The sequence below is a fragment of the Natator depressus genome, chromosome 4, assembly GCF_965152275.1.
Source record: "Natator depressus isolate rNatDep1 chromosome 4, rNatDep2.hap1, whole genome shotgun sequence".
Taxonomy (NCBI): Eukaryota; Metazoa; Chordata; order Testudines; family Cheloniidae; genus Natator; species Natator depressus.
In genome coordinates, this window is record NC_134237.1 from 138,898,643 (window position 1) to 138,915,966 (window position 17,324).

General features: G+C 54.6%; 1 protein-coding gene across 6 annotated transcripts in view; it reads left to right on the top strand.

Moving 5' to 3' along the window:
* Positions 1 to 17,324, top strand: part of HSPA12B (heat shock protein family A (Hsp70) member 12B) — an 85,925-nt gene that overhangs the window by 48,523 nt on the left and 20,078 nt on the right. For all 6 annotated transcript variants that reach the window (XM_074951971.1, XM_074951972.1, XM_074951975.1 and 3 more), the window contains 2 exons: positions 3,896 to 4,067; positions 15,358 to 15,444. In XM_074951971.1, coding sequence (XP_074808072.1) covers positions 3,896 to 4,067; positions 15,358 to 15,444 — 259 coding nt within the window. The remainder of the gene's footprint in view (positions 1 to 3,895; positions 4,068 to 15,357; positions 15,445 to 17,324) is intronic.

The following is a 17,324-nucleotide window of genomic DNA, read 5'->3' on the forward strand; positions in this document are numbered from 1 at the left end:
AACCCCCGTGTCTCTAGAGCTGCCCAGGACTGATGGCCGTAACCCAGCTGTGACTACATGCCCTCATACCGGCTGGGGGATGGACTGCATGCCCTAATTCAGTCTGTGTTCTCCATACCCCTGGAGTGCTGATCCTGGGCCAGCTGTAGGGACAGGCGGAGAGGGTGGTTGCCTTGGGCACCAATTGTCAGAGGTGCCACATTGCTCAGCTGGGTTGTTGGTTTTATTCTCCTCTGCTGGGGGGCACCAAAAACATTTTCTGCCGTGGGCAGCAGAGCACCTAGGGCTGGCCCTGGACTGATCCAGGACTTTTCAGGGACCCCGCCTGCTGGTGAACATGTGGGCATTTCTGCTGGAACTGGGCCAAAACACCATGCCCTGGGCGTCCCTGACCTCTGCTTGCCAGAAGCTGGGAGTGGACGACAGGGGATGGATCACTCGATAATTGCGCTGTTCTGTTCATTCCCTCTTACGCTCTTGCCACTGGCCATTGTCGGAAGACGGGAGACTGGGCTCGATGGACCATGGGTCTGACCCAGTCTGGCCGTTCTTATGTTATGTAAAACTAGAACAGGCATCCCATTAACCCAGTGGCTCTCAAACTTTGGCGCTGGTGACTCCTTTCACACAGCAAGCCTCTGAGTGCCACCCCCCTTATCAATTAAAAACATATTTTAATATATTGAACACTATTATAAATGCTGGAGGCAAAGGCGGGTTTGGGATGGAGGCTGACAGCTCGCAACCCCCCATGTAATAACCTTGCAACCCGCTGAGGGGTCCCGACCCCCAGTTTGAGAACCCTTGCATTAACCGCTCCCCTCCCAGCAATTGATCCCTCATTGAGAACCCGTCAGTGAGTAAATCAGATCCGATATTTTGGTTCTGCTGGCTCTTTGGTCACCTCGCAGGCTGATCTATAGGCTCTCCGCAGGGCTCGTGCAGCCACTTCTGGGGTGGAACGTAGCAACGCACTGCAGTGCTGCACGACAGTTTAGTCCAGTGGATGAAGGACGCTGGTCGAAACTGTTGGAGTAATCTAGGGAGGCAGAATGGGCTAGGGCCAGGGACTAACAACCCTGTTTTGTTGGTCTCTTTGAGGACCTCCAGTGACCAAGACTTTGATTCCCCGGCTCTTCCGAAAGAGAGCCCAGGGTCCTCTAGCATGGTGCTGGAACATTCGTTTGGTACTGACCCGCAAAGCCAGGGGCTAGCACTTCCCAGGGTCATTCCAGCACATCCTTGTGCGTTTCCTTCCCCCGTAGGAGATAATGTCCCTTCAGGGGCTTGTGGAGGATTTGATTCTGGGGCCCGCCGAGCTGCTTGTGGCGTGCTCCAAGCTGCTGCTTCAGCTGACCACGTCTTGGCTCCCGGCGAGCAGATGAGAACATGGGTCTGTGTGGGGGCCAGAACAGTCCCCTCCCCGGCAGATCGGTTCTGCCCCTCCTCCCCTCCCCCGCTGTATTGTTTCACAGCCACATCAACAGAGGACGTGAAGGGTGGAGAGGAGATCTGCTCGCAGAGAGAGCAAGGGGGGAAGGGGAGGGGAAAGGAGGGGGAGCTGCGGGAAGGAGAGGGCGACAGACCGCAGGTGATTAGGGGTTGGGCGCCCCTCGGGTTTATTAGCTGGCTCCAGCAGGGTATAATTGAGGCTGAATAAAGCAGCGTCGGACTCCGCCAGGCTGGCATCCAGGACGCAGCGGGGTCAGGAGGAACGACGCCTGCTCTCAGAGAGGAGCCAGGGCCACGGCAGTGGTTTGCCTGCCTTGGCAGCTCTGGGCTCCTCTTTGTCCCACACGGGAAAGGGCAGGAACACAAACCTGACTGCTGGGTACAGTGTCTGACAGGAGTCAGACCCCAGGATCTGCCCCACGGTACTGCCCCTGCTGCTCGTCATGGGATCCTCCCCATGACAATCCCTAGCAGCCCATCCCTGGGGCCTGCCCCACGGCTCTCCCGCCACCACTCGTCATGGGACCTGGCCCACAGCACCTCCCCAGCAACCCATCCGTGGGGCCAGCCCCACAGCACTCCTCCAGGGGCTGGTCATGGGACCTGCCCCACAGCACTGCCCCTGCTGCTCGTCATGGGACCTGCCCCATGGCAATTCCTAGCAGCCCATCCCTGGGGCCTGCCCCACGGCTCTCCCCCCGCCACTCGTCATGGGACCTGGCCCACAGCACCTCCCCAGCAACCCATCCGTGGGGCCTGCCCCACAGCACTCCTCCAGGGGCTGGTCATGGGACCTGCCCCACGGCACTGCCCCTGCTGCTCGTCATGGGACCTGCCCCATGGCAATTCCTAGCAGCCCATCCCTGACCCACAGCTCTCGTCATGGGACCTGGCCCACAGCACCTCCCTAGCAGCCCATCCCTGGGACTTGCCCCATGGCACTCCTCCAGCGGCTGGTCATGGGGCCTGCCCCACGGCAATCCCTAGCAGCCCATCAAAGGGGCCTGCCCCATGGCACTCCCCCAGTGGCCGGTCATGGGACCTGTCCCACAGCCATCCCCACAGCACTCCCCTACCGGCCCATCCCTGGGGCCTGCCCCATGGCAGTCCAGTGGCTGGTCATGGGGCCATCCCCACAGCACCCGCCCTAGCAGCACATCCTTGGGGCTTGCCCCACAGCACTCCCCCAGCAGCTGGTCATGGGACCTGCCCCACAGCAATCCCCCAGCAGTCCATCCAAGGGGCCTGCCCCACGGCAATCCCCCAGCAGTCCATCCAAGGGGCGTGCCTAGCAGCACTTCCCAGCAGCTGGTCACAGGCCCACCCCCCTCTGCCCCCAGCAGCCTGTCCACAGGGCCGGTCGCATGGCAACCCCCCCAGCCATTCCTGTAGCCCAGAATCCTGTCTCCTCAAGCAGCCAGTGGCCGGGGCTGCAAAAGAAAGTGCAAAACCCCACAGTGCAATGGGTGCTGTAGCCCCTGCACCCCGGGCCAGCCTGGGATGAGCCTGGGACCTTCAGCACTGAAGGGCTAAATAGGGCTAGAAGGGGTATAAAGCCTCCGGCTTCAGGGCTTCAGCCTGTGTCTAGGCATTAGGAGTTAGAATGAGACCCTCCTGGGGGCAGATTTCCTCACATTTCCCTGCTGTGGGGTTCTTGCTCCTTCCTCCGAAGCAGCTAGTGCTGCCCATAGGAGACAGGGAACTGGGCTAGATGGATCCTGGACTGGTCCAGTCGGGTGATTTCCATGTTCTTTACAGCATGGGCCTCTACTGTTTGAGGTAAAGGGATAACTTCATTAGCTGGTAGCAGCAGTGGGCTCTTATCCTCTTTGGCAGACCAGCTACTAGAGGGGAACATTTAACACACACGCTGAAACGGTGGGCTACACAATACGTCCCGTGGGGAAGGTAACTCCTGGCTGCAGCTGCATGCATGAGGACTGGTAGGCCTTGGTTTGTTGTATTCTGAATAGCACCATTCTAGATGCAGATCTTATTCCTGTCAATGGCTAATCCTTGTTTTTAGAAAATGTACCACCTTATTTGCTTTGTCCTCGAGCCTCTCCTGCAGCAGTGAGTTCCGCAGGTCAGTGATAGGATCTGAAACCCACAGTGAGATGGGAGACATTAGCTGCCCTGGGGCCCACAGGGGCAGGGAGGGAAAGGGGCACAACCCTGGGAAAGCAGGAGGGTTCTTTGATTCACAGCCTGAGTCCAGAAGCCTTCAGATCGGCTCAGTGATTCACCACCTGAGAGCACATGCTGATGCCGCAAGGCGGGGCCCTGCGGGGAGCATACACCCATGGAACCCCCGTGGGTCAGATAACCAAGCCAATCATCTCTGCCATCACATTGAGCCGGCAGCGTGACCTCCTTATGCAGCCTCTTTCCCTTTGCCTATCCTTGTAACCGCCTTTGTCCCTTGCCTTCCTACGCTCCACAGGCCGGCTTGGTTCCCCCCGCAAACCCGGAGCAGCTGTTGATCGCGCTGGAGCCGGAAGCAGCCTCCATCTATTGCAGGAAGCTCCGCCTCAATCAGCTGATTGACTTGAGCTGCAAACCTCTAGCCAATGGCCTCGCACCAGAGCTCTCCATCGACTCCAGCTTCAGGCAGGGTAAGCGACTGCTGTACTATGGACACCTCGTCTGGGGATCTGGGGACAGCTGAGCCGTGGGGTGGGCCACAAGCGGAATTAGCTCGCTGGCCCCAGCCCGACCCCGACAGACTGTGTGTCTGCGTTGTACAATTCAGCACAACTGGCCATCTCTGCTCAAGAAAGTCCCCCGGGGGAGACTAGCAGGGTGCTGCCGGTCCTGGCAGAGGGTGATGGCCAAATTGTGGGGAACAGCAGGTGGGCCTGCAGCTCCAGGCTGTGATGTGGTAACTGAGTGGTGGAGGGGTCCCAGGACTGGAACAGCGGGGATCTCAGCGGTGCAGGGGGGATGCGCGTTGGCAGAGTTGGGGGGGCCACCACAGGCATCACACAGGGTGCTACAGGTCAGGATTTGGGGTGCCGATTGAGCGGTTGGAGGCAGTTGCTGCGTGTCTTCCCATGTCACGCCAGGGGTGCCAGCTACACTGCCTGGCTGGATCACGGAACCGATGGCACCCAGCCAGTTCTCAGACCAGGCTGTGTCGGGGAGCAGTGGTTGAAATTCCCACGTGCGCCTTTCATTTGGGTGTATTAATGGAACAAACTGCAGCTAGTAAAAGAGCAGTTATTCCAGGCGGCTTTGGTGAGATGTCAGAACCGGCTGCCACGTCCTGGGTTGTTTCCTCTGCACTGTTGCAGCAGGGCTAGGCCAGAGAGCTTTGTCCCAGGCCAGCCTGCTGGGGGCTGCTCAGCATTGGCAGGGGCTGGTTCGGGACTCCTGGGCAGAACCGGTCTCTCTTTCTCAGAAAACATCCCTAGGCTTTCCCAGCTTGCACCTCTCCACTTAATATAGCCCCATCAGCACCACCAGCCGTGCCGCTCTGTTCATCTCTTCTCTCAGTCCCGGCTCCCTGCTGCTTCTACGCTAGGACCAGTTGCAGATTGCCAAAACAAAACCCTTTCCCCATTCAAATCCTTGCTGAAGATTTCCTTCTACCACCAGGGAAGCCCTGGGTTCCCACCACCCTGGGCTTTCCCAAGGCACTCCTCTTCTCTGTGCTCATCTGTTAGACTGCCAGCTCTTTCCACTGTCTCATTCTGTGGCTTGTGCAATGCCAGATACATCATAAATGATCTGGGGAAAGGGGTAAACAGTGAGGTGGCAAAATTTGCAGATGATACAAAACTACTCAAGATAGTTACGTCCCAGGCAGACTGCGAAGAGCTACAAAAGGATCTCTCAAAACTGGGTGACTGGGCAACAAAATGGCAGATGAAATTCAATGTTGATAAATGCAAAGTAATGCACATTGGAAAGCATAATCCCTACTGTACCTATAAAAAGATGGGGTCTAAATTAGCTGTTACCACTCAAGAAAGAGATCTTGGAGTCATTGACTTCAGTTCTCTGAAAAAATCCACTCAATGTGCAGCGGCAGTCAAAAATAGAACACAATGTTGGGAATCATTAAGAAAGGGATAGATAATAGGACAGAAAATATTATCTTGCCTCTATATAAATCCATGGTACACCCACACCTTGAATACTGCGTGCAGATCTGGTCGTCCCATCTCAAAAAAGATATATTGGAATTGGAAAAGGTTCAGAAATCGGCAACAAAAATGATTAGGGATATGGAACAGCTTCCGTATGAGGAGAGATTAATAAGACTGGGACTTTTCACCTTGGAAAAGAGACAACTAAGGGGAGATATGACTAAGGTCTATAAAGTCGTGAATGGTGTGGAGAAAGTAAATAAGGAAGTGTTATTTACTTCTTCTCATAACACAAGAACTAGGGATCACTAAATGAAATTAATAGGCATCAGGTTTAAAACAAACAAAAGGACGTGTTTCTTCACACACCACGCAGTCAACCTGTGGAACTCTTTGCCAGAGGATGTTGTGAAGGCCAAGTCTATAACAGGTTTAAAAAGAACTAGATAAGTTCATGGAGGATAGGTCCATCAACAGCTATTAACCAGGATGGGCAGGGATAGTGTCCCTCGCCTCTTGTTTGCCAGAAGCTGGGAGTGAGCGACATGGAAAGGATCACTTGATGATTACCTGTTATGTTCATTCCCTCTGAGGCACCTGGCATTGGCCACTGTCGGAAGACAGGAGACTAGGTTAGATGGATGTTTGGTCTGACCCAGTCTGGCCGTTCTCATCATACCACATGATGATGATGATAAAATTCTTTCCATTCTAACAGTAACCCAGGAAGAGTTTGAACAGCAGCTACTAAAGTTAGATATTTTTAAATCAGCTGGTCCAAATAACGTGCAACCAAGAATTTTAAAAGAGTTGGCCAAGGAGTTTGCTGGTCAGTTAATGCTGATTTTCAACAAGTCTTGAAACACTGGGGAATTTCCAAGGAACTGTAAGAAAGCTAATGTTGTGCCAGTATTTAGAAAGGGTGAACAGGACAACGCAGATATTTATAGGCCTGTCAGCCCGACATCAATTCCAGCCAAAACGACAGAAGGGGTCATAAGGGACTTGATTAATAAAGAGTTAAAGGAGGGTAATGTAATTAATGTCAGTCAATATGGGTTTATGGAAAATAGATCCTGTCAGACTAACTTGATGTCTTTTTGATGAGATTACCAGTTTGGCTGATAAAGGTAACGGTGTTGGTGTAATAGACTTAGCCCTTGTAAGATGTTTGATTTGGTACCACAGGACATTTTGATTAAGAGACTAGAATGATACAAAATCAACCTGCCGTACATTATTTGGCTTAAAAACTGCCTAATTGATAGGTCTCAATGTGTAACTGTAAATAGGGAATCATCATCGATTGGGTGTGTTTCTAGTGGGGTTGGTTCTTGTCCCTGCACTATTTAACAGTTTTATCAATGACCTGGAAGAAAACATAAAATCATCGCTGATAAAGTTTGCAGATGATATAATGTTGGGGATGTGGTAACTAATGAATAGGTCAGGTCAGTGATAAAGAGAGATCTGGTTTAGGTTTGCAAACTGGGAGCAAGGAAAGAGTATGCGTTTTAATATGGCCATGTGTAAAGTCATAGATGTAGGGAAACGAGAAGGATGGCAATACTTACAGGATGGGGGATGTATCCTAGGAAGCTGTGACTCTGAAAAAAATGGGGGGGTCATGCTGAATAATCAGCTGAACATGAGCTCCCAGCGTGATGCTCTGGCTGAAAGGGCTCCTGCAATCATTTGATGCATAAAGAGAGAATAGTGAGTAGGAGCAGAGAGGTTATTTGACCTCTGTATTTGGCACTGGTGTGACTGCTGCTGGAATCCTGGGTCCAGGGCTGGTGCCCACAATTCAGGAAGGCTGTTGGAAATGGCTCAAAGAAGAGCCACGAGAGTGATTAACAGATTGGAAAACCTGCCTTACAGTGAGAAACAAACCTGTTACATTTAGCAAAAAGAAGGTTAAGGGGTGATTTGATCACAGTCTATAGGTACCTATAGGGAAACAGAAATTTGAGGTGGAGGGCTCTTCAAAATAGCAGAGAAAGGTCTAACAAGACCCAATGGCTAGAAGTTGAAGCTAGACAAATTCAAACTGGAAATAAGGTACATATTTTTAACAGTGCGGGTAATTAACCATTGGAACAGTTTATCAAGGGTTGGGGTGGCGGCTCCATCACTGGCAATTTTAAAATCAACATTGGATGATTTTCTGAAAGATCTGTTGTAGTTCAAACAGGCATTAATTCAGGGCCTGTGTTAGACAGGAAATCAGACTAGATGATCACAATGGACCCGTCTGGTTTTGTTCTCTATAATCTATGAACTGCCAGCTCCAGACAAATCATAAGTGATGCTAATTCTGGATGTTACACCCAACAGTACACGGGACCTGCTGGAGATAGAATCCCCACCCCCCACCCCCTCGACTGACTCTGAGCTCTGGTAATGGGAGATGTGTCATTATTTTCACTGGTTTTAGCACCCAGAGACTCCAACCGAGATCAAGACCCAGGTGTGCTAGGTGCTGTACAGACACAGAGGTAGGCTCACTCCCGACCCCGAAAAGTCAAAGGCCAGACACAGCAACACAGTGTAACCAACCCATGGGGGAAGGGGGATCATGGAGATCCTGATAAGAAGGTTATGTGGAGCTCAACAGGCCAGGCCTGGCCTCAGTTCAGTCAGATATTTTAGCACATGTGTAACTATAAACATGTGAAGTCCCTGTGAAATCAAAGGGGCCGCTCGTGCTGAAGTACCATTCGGAATCGGGACCTGGGTAGGCAATGTGGTGGCTAGGAATCATTTGTGTGTGTGTGTGTGTGAGATAGAGAGAGAGAGAGAGAGTGTGTGTGTGATATAAGAACATAAGAGCGGCCGTATTGGCTCAGACCAAAGGTCCATCCAGCTCAGTATCCTGTGCTCCAGCAGTGGCCAGTGCCAGGTGCCCCAGGGGGAACGAACAGAGCAGAGCAATGATTGAGTGATCCATTCCCTGGCGCCCATTCCCAGCGTCTGTCTACGTCTAAACGGGTGGGGTATTTGTGTGTGTGCGTGTATGTAATACGTCCGTGTTGTACATGGCCATGTGTAGATATGGGGGCAGTGAGTGTATGCGGTATATTGGGTCCCCGCAACGTTCATGTCTGAACCCTCTCTCCCCGGTGGCCCCCAGCCTCGCCTCCCTGCCTGGCTGAGTCCTTACTGCGTCCCAGCAGATGGGGGCCGGAGGCGTTGGGTCACCGGGTCTGGGGAGAAGCAGGTGCTGGAGGTGGCCTATTGACAGGGCAGGGGCGATAAGAGCGGGTGAGCCGGGCAGGGAAGAGCCATGAAGGGGGCAGATGCGAAGCTCCAAAGGTGGGGGTGGGGCAAGAAGAGGTTAGGAGCTCTGCAGAACCTCTATTCCCATGGCACGATGGGCCTGATCCTGAATGGCGCTGAGCGCCCACATTGGCTGCGGCTGCTGAGGATCAGACCCGTGGTTCACAAACCACGTCCCCGTGTCTGTTTCCCGTCAAGCTCCATGTTGCTCTTAAGGCTTCTGCCCTTTCTCGTCTCCTTCCCACTAGCCCCAGAGACCCTCCCTCCGTCATCAGGCCTCATCGCCCTGGCACCAGAGGGACAGTTGCTGGCGAAACAATGAGGCCTGTGCGTGTGTGTGCGTCTGTGTGGGCATGTGTGCATGTGTGTGTGCGCACGCATGCGTGCACGTGTGTGTGAGTGCGTGCATGTGTGTGCACGTGCGGGTGTGAGTGTGCACGTGTGGGTGTGGGTGTGAGTGCATGCTGGTGTGTGCGTGTGATGTGTGAGTACGTGTGTGTGTGCGCGTGCGTTTTTGTGTGTGTGTGTGTGTGCATGCACGTGTGTGTGTGTGGGGGGGGGTGTGTGTGTGTGTTTGAAAGGCAAAAGCTTTCAGAGCCCCCTGTGGCTGCAGGGAAAGTGTCTCTCCAAAGCAGCATGTGGCCCCTCTGGGAAATTAGCCACGGAACCAGCCCTGAGTTTCCTGAGCTCACTGAGGCCGGGTCAGAGGGTTCCCGTATCAAAACAAAAAATAATGCGAATAATGTCAGTCTGAGACGGGGAAGGCAGCCCCATCTGGTCTGCATTATGGGTACTTGGCTGGCGCTCGGCTGCTCTGCTTACAGAAATCCCGCAGCTCAGTTCCTTTCTGACTGTCTGGGCTGATTTCAGGGCTCTTATTTGGGAATGACCCCCCCTCCCACCCCTTCACTTGGGACTTCATTTAGGTTACACTGTCTGGTTCGGATTCCTGGACGTCCTTTGCAGTTTCCTGGATGTTCAAAGTCAGATCCACGATCCTGAACTCCTAGCAAGCTGGAGTGCGCCTGGCCTTTCAGGTCCAGCTGGCCAGATCCAATCAGTGTAAATCCCCAGTCGCTCCATCACGTCGCTATCCCAGAGATGAGCCTGGGTCAGGTTTAGCATTAGAGAGACACACACTGAAGTCAGCAGGGTGAGTCTGGATTTACATTAGAGTTACGGAGATCAGAATCTGGCTCCAACCCCGTGGCAGTCAGTGCGTGATTCTGGATTTACCCCAAGATAACTGGAAACCGAATCCAGCCCTGGCTCCACTGCAGTTCTGTGTAGCTGAGAACAGAATCTAGTCTGTCCTCAGGAACTGCGGTAGGGCCAGACACTGAGGTCGCCAATCACATGGAGCTCTGCAATTTGGGCCACCCCTTCCTTCCCCTAGTGCAGCTTACAGAAAAGCAGAGAACACCTGCCCCCGTCTGCCCTGCATCCCGCAGGGCCTCTCCCTCATCACCTGCCAAGAGATGCAAGCTGGATGCGTGCATCACGGCTACGGTAGAGCTCTGCTGTGGAACACACACCAGTCTCAGCCCAGGGCCCGTAGGCCAAGCATCTACAGTCCTAACTGGCCCCCTTGCTGGCCGTCCCAACAGAGAGGCATGGACTTACTAGGTTCTTCCCACTCCCGGAGACTGCCTCTCCATGTCAGGCAGAAGATGGCATGTGAGGAAGGGACCCTGCCCTGCCACTGGCCTGCTGTGTCTTCTCTGTGGGTAAACAGAGTCACCCAGGGCTGTCCTCTTTGCTCCGAGAAAGCAACGCTGTGGCCGTCTGCGACGGAGGCTGCGCTCCATTCCAGGCCTGTCTGGAATGCCAGTCCAGCGCTGATGCCGTGAGAGCCACAGGGTCTGTCTGTGTCCTGCAGCCCACCCTCCGCTGTCACATCTGCTGGGGCAGCAGCACTGATTCCAGTGGGAGTTAGGCACCTGAATGCCTTCTGAGGAGCTGGGCCTCAAGTCCTATAAACTCCATGAGTGCCACCAGCATGACTAAAGGCTCAACAGCGTGGTGGTGCCCGTGTGGCTAGCTCAGCCCCCAGGACCTTAGCCCACGTAGGCACGAGGGACCACGCGTGCTGAGTGTCAGCCCTGTCTCTGTGCTGGAACCAGGGAGGGTTTGTGCTTCAAGGCGGGTGCCATTTGTGGGCTTCAGTATAAACCAGCCAGACACAGGCCTCTGGCCTGACCGGAAGGTGTCATTTGACACAGGGCACCAGGGTCCATCGCGTGACGGAGGAGTTTGTCCAGAGCTGTCCGATCCGTCACGCCTTCTGTGATGCAACACGGATCTACCCAGCAGCTCTGCCAGGCTCCTTCTCATCTATACCAGGAGTTCGTAATAATGTCCCTCTCTCGCAGGTGAGCTCAGAGCATGTTAGAATATTGCTCTGCTTGTCTGCCCAGCCTCACTGGGGCGGGATGGTCACGTGGTGAAGGTACTGGCCTGCAACTTGGGAGACCTAGATTTGATTCTTGGCTCTGCCCCAAACTCCCTGTATGACCTTGGGCAAGTCACTTAATCTCTCTGGGCCTCAGGTTCCTCGTCTGTAAAATGGGGATCATGGTACCGCCCTCCTTTGAGATCTACCGATGAATAGCGCTAGATAAGAGCCGGGCTGTGGTGTTAGCTGTAAAATGGGAACAATAATTCTTACCTACTGTTTTAATGCCTGTGAGATGCTATCGTCATGGTGGCCAGCTAAACAGCTAGAATTGTCCTCCTTCTACCAATGGGGAAACAGAGGCACAGAACAGTGATGCTACTTGCCCAAGGTCACACAGCTGGCCGGTTTTGTGTCTTAACCACAAGATTGCCCCTCTTGTTGTACAATCTCCAGCTCATCTATTCGCCCAACTTCTGCCTTCCTTCTGTTTGGTTCATTTCCTCCGAAGAGCCTCTGACTGGCTGTTTGACAAACTGCATTAGAGAAGCAAATATCCTGCCTTGCTTTAATATCTCCAGACACCTGGTCGGCTTTGGGCAGACAATAGATGTTTTCCTAGTCAAGAGCTGAGTAATTAAAGTCTCCCATGGTCATAACCCTGTTTTCTTGCAGGTCTCTCATCTGTAAAAACATCTCTTGCTCGCCTTCCAATCTGCCCCGGGCGTCCCCAAATCCCCCCCTTACTTTCCTGGCCTTAAATTTCCAGTTTAAACTGTCTCTGTCTCAGCTAAGCCTTTGGTTTCCCTGTGCTTGCTTGTGTTTTTCCCTCTCCCTCTTGTCCCTTGGCTTTCATTTTGCCCGTCCTCTTGCTAAACTCAGAGCCGCTGAGCTTTCAACCTGTTTTTCAGGTGCAGTCACACCACAAGACATTAGAGCAAATCCCGAACTGTCTAGGAGCGTCAGAGTAGACACCAAGGCCACTGAGAACTTCCTCACAATACCAGGGGCAGAACCCAGGTTCCTTGCTTTAAAAGGCCTGGTTAAAGCTACTTGAGCTAAAGGAGAATCTCCACTAAGTATAGAAGATCTGACACACAGCTAAGCAGCTCTGGTTCCCTCCAGCAGAGGGTGGTGCTGCTTAAACACCGCTCATTGCCCTAGTTTCCACTGCAGGCTCTGTAATATTTACCTCCTGAGAAAGTACCCTAGCTTAGGGTGGCCAGGTAGCAAGTGTGAAAAACCAGAACACTTTTTGTTTTCCCCTGGGGGGGAGGGGGGCGTATAGTTGCATATATAAGACAACGCCCCTAATATCAGGATGTCTGGCATCCCTACCCTAGCTGTACCCCAGCTGTAGAATCATTGCCCAGGACATTGTGGACAAAGCAGGCGCAAATGGTGAATACAAGGTGAGAGCTTTAACAGGTGTAGATCCGTCTTGCACCACTGAAGCTGATTTACACTAGCTGAGCATCTGGCCTCTAGACTGTACGATCTTGGAGGCAGGGACCTGTCTGTGCTCGGTGTACGGTGCTCAGCATGCTGCTGGGAGGCAATGGCGTTCATACCGGAATAATAATAATTAATGAATAGCAGTAAATGAACCGCAGAGAGCTGTGGGCTCAGTCCGACCCCATAGGCCTGTTTCTTCCCCATGATCCGTGCCTGCCTTTTACAGAGCGAGAGGTTTTGTGGGGCGGGAGCATTTAGCGACATGCCGGTTGTTTGTTGTTACATCCTTGGGCAAAAGCTGATGAGCTAACAGGGAAAAGCACATCCCAGTGAGCCGAAAATAGACCCCTGGACAGGCAGCCCCACCCTCTCCACACATCTCCCCGCCCTTCCTGGCTTCGCTGACCAAACACATCTTGGCCAGCCCTGCTTTTTATCTGGCATCTTTGTGTTTCCTCCCTGCCCCAGCGTAATGAGAGCTTCGGGGGCGGGGGGCGAAACTCCACCCCAAAGTTACAATCAACCCAGGAACAACATGGGAGCCACAGCGCCATCCTGTCCACTCCTCTCCCGGGGGGGTGGGGAAGGAGGTGAGGTCAGCGCAGACCAGACAGGAGTTACAAGCCAGCAGTGGCTCAGGTGCTGGTCTTGTCAGATCTACAGCTGAGCAGCATGAAGCTAGTTATTGCTTGGCTGGGAGGAAATGCGGGGGGCTGGTAACTAGGGGGGCCATATCCCTCTGTCAGTTTTGAGCCAGTCAGTACCTCACCAAGAGGCTAGGGGGTGCTCCGCTCTCTGAGTGGATATTGAAGCAAGGCCCCAGCATGGCGCGTGGGGCTCTGTGTTGCTCAGTCATTCAGAAGAGAAGCTCTGGTTGCCCTGTGTTAATCGATGGGGCAGTAACTCCCGTGTCCTGGCCAAACTCCAGCTCAGGGAGTTGCACTGTGAATCCCATCCCGCCCTGCCAGTATTCTCCTTCCTCGTATTCAATCATAGAATCATAGAATATCAGGGTTGGAAGGGACCTCAGGAGGTCATCTAGTCCAACCCCCTGCTCAAAGCAGGATCAATCTCCAATTAAATCATCCCAGCCAGGGCTTTGTCAAGCCTGACCTTAAAAACTTCTAAGGAAGGAGATTCTACCACCTCCCTAGGTAACTCATACCAGTGTTTCACCACCCTCTTAGTGAAAAAGTTTTTCCTAATATCCAACCTAAACCTCCCCCATTGCAACTTGAGACCATTACTCCTTGTCCTGTCCTCTTCTACCACTGAGAATAGTCTAGAACCATCCTCTCTGGAACCACCTCTCAGGTAGTTGAAAGCAGCTATCAAATCCCCCCTCATTCTTCTCTTCTGCAGACTAAACAATCCCAGTTCCCTCAGCCTCTCCTCATAACTCATGTGTTCCAGACCCCTAATCATTTTTGTTGCCCTTCGCTGGACTCTCTCCAATTTATCCACATCCTTCTTGTAGTGTGGGGCCCAAAACTGGACACAGTACTCCAGATGAGGCCTCACCAATGTCGAATAGAGGGGAACGATCACGTCCCTCGATCTGCTGGCAATGCCCCTACTTATACATCCCAAAATGCCATTGGCCTTCTTGGCTACAAGGGCACACTGCTGACTCATATCCAGCTTCTCGTCGTATTGTTGCTGTGCGCTGCGGAACAGCAGCCGAGCCCCACCCCAGAGGTGACTGCATTGTGGGGGTGAAGTGATCCCTGGGCACCCTTTGGGTGCAATGACTGCTAAGTGCTTTGGACCAATGGGGGCGGACTTATCACACACACACTGTCACAAACAAAGATGCTGCCCTGCGTCTCCAGCAGCTCGGCCCGTTGCACGTCCAGACATCCGCACCAAGGCCAGCTGCTGACAAGCCACTGTGGGGTGGAGCCCTGCCCCGCCCAGCTGCGCTGCTCCTGGAGGGTTCTGCGGTGGGCCGGCTGAGCTAGCCGAGAGCCGTCTCCCACTCCAGCTCGACAGGCCAGGAACTCGGGCCCCTGATGCGTGGGCAGCAGCCTTGTCACCGCGGCCTGACAGATCACACTGTAGCGTCTCCGAGTTCTGGGTGACGCCTGCACAGGGCTGCTTTGATTTCACTCTCCCAAGAAAACACAATGGGTAATTTGGTGCAGGTTTTTATCTGGCAATTTCGGGGTGATTTTAAGGCCACAAAAATGAAAGATGATTAGCACCGATTGGGGCAGACACGATGCAGGCAAGATATAGGGAAACCTTCCCCGCACAGCTCTGCTGATGCCCCTCAATCCCAGTCCTCCAGCCCCCCGTTATTCCAGTCCTGGGCTTCCCACATACAGCTCAGCTGAGGCCCCCCTTTCTCAGCCCAGGCCCCCCATTATTCTAGTCTTAGGGTCCCCACACACAGCACCATCAGTGCTCCTCAATCCCAACCCACCGCTCCCCCATCAGTCCAGTCCTGAGGTTCCCCCCCTCAATCTCGACTCAGCCGTTCTGCTAGCCCAGCCCTGGGTTCGCCCCCAGTTCGGCCGTGCCCTGCAGCACTGCTTGCTCTTCTGGTCTGACTCCCCGAGCTCCACTGAGAGGTGGTTTGAATGACAGTCAAGGTCAGACCTCCACACAGCCTGTCCGGCTCACAGCCGCCCCCCGTGGCCCCGTGGCCCTCTCACACCCGATCCCTTTGCTTTCTCCTTGCAGCCAGAGAGCAGCTCCGGCGTTCCCGGCACAGCAGGACCTTCCTGGTGGAGTCAGGGGTCGGCGAGCTGTGGTCCGAAATGCAGGCAGGTAGGAGGGGCCCTTTGTTCATGAACGGGAAGTGGGTGGGGCCCATCGTAATGAGGCGAAAGCAGAGCCCACCATCTCGGGGGACGGGATCTGCTTCCAGGACCCCCGTGAGCGCAGCCTCCACGCCCTGGCCACAAGACCAAACACAGCCACAAATAACCCCCCTTAGGATTGAACGCTGCTGTTAACTGACTGCAACTCTCTGGCTAAGGCGTCTATGGCCCGCGTCACCGTAGTATCTGGGCGCATCCCAATCTTTACTGGACTTACCCTCCACACGCCTCTGTGAGGCAGGGCCGTGTGATTATCTCCACTGCACAGGTGGGGAAACTGAGGCACAGAGCCACTAAGTGACTGGCCCCAGGTCACACAGGGAGTCTGTGGTAGAGGAGGGAATTGAACTCAAATCTCCCAAGTCCCAGGCCAGCCCCCTAGCAAACAGATCCACCTGCCCCCCCTCCCCCCCCCACACACAGAGGAAGGTGTCACCCTTGCGCCAAGGAAAGACCTTGTGAGACATACGGAGTGGCCCGGGCTCTTCCCAAGTGTCTCTGAAGCCAGTGGTCTGACACCGGCGGGGCTCGTCTACACAGGACGTCAAGAGCGCAGCAAGCCGGGGTGTGACTCCCCAGCGCCCCCCCGGCAGCGCGGGAACGTCTGCAGGGTGCTTTGCCGTACCCGGGGTGAGGGCGCTGCAGCTGTGGGGGTCTAGGTGCTGTACAGACATCCCCTGAGGGAAGCTTGCCCGGCTGCTGCCCCAGCTGTGCCTGCCCTGTTGATAAGCAGAGACCCCCATTCGCCAGGACTGCCGGTCAGCCCCTTGCCCAGCACTTCTAGGAACAGGGGAACGTCCGGGCTCTATACAGCCGTCTAGCCCAGCACCCCGTCTCCAGCAGTGGCCAGCAGCAGATGCTGCAGAGTAAAATGCCGGAAACCCTGCAGGAGGCGGTGATGGGATGACCTGCCCTGAGGGGAAGCTTCCCTGTTTCTCTAGAGACACAGCTGCTCTCCAGCTCCCCCATTGCCAGGGTGCAGAGGGACAAAGAAAGGCGGGTGGGAGCCACTTTCCCTTCCCTGGAGGGATAGCCCTGGCAATGCCCACGAGACCTCCGGAGAGGAAAATCCCTGGGCACTAACCAGCAACCTCCCCCACTGGCCCTGGCTCTCTCCAGTCGCCCGCACAAAGCTGATCTTAAGCTGCAGCTAAATAAATCCAGCTGGTGCCTGCCCCAGGCCGGGAGCCACCTTTGTGCTATACTTAGCAAGGGGAATATCCCTCTGCAGTCGGTCCAGAGGCCCTGGCCCCAACTCTGCTGCCACGTGAGCCCAGCCCACTGCAGAATCTGTGGCATGGGTGGCAATCAGCTGGGGGGCAGGGGAGCGGGCTGGGGTGATTTCATCTCGCTGGCGCAGTCCGGCAGCCCCCAGACCCAGGCAGACGTGAAAGAGCCGGTACACGGCCAAACGTACCGGCTTCCCCAGGCCGGCGATTTAAAGGGCCCGGGGCTCTGCTGAGGTAGCAGCGGCTGGAGCCCAGCGCCCTTTAAATCACCGCCTGAGCCCCAGGGCTCCCGGCCGCCTCCGCTACCCGGGGGCTCCGGCAGCAGGGCTCTGGCAGCGATTTAGAGGGCCCAGGGCTCCTCTGCGGTAGCGGTGGCTGGGAGCCCCGGGCCCTTTAAATCATGGTTGGAGCTCCTGGGCTCCCGGCCACCTGCGCAGCTGGTAGCTCCAGCGGTGATTTAAAGGGCCTGGGGCTCCCAGCTGCTGCTTCCACAGCCGGAGCCCCGGGCCCTTTAAATCTGATTTAAAGGGCCCAGGGCTTTAAAGGCCCCGCCTCTTCCGGTTGAGGCCTCACCCCCCTGCTCAGGACTCTGGCGTCC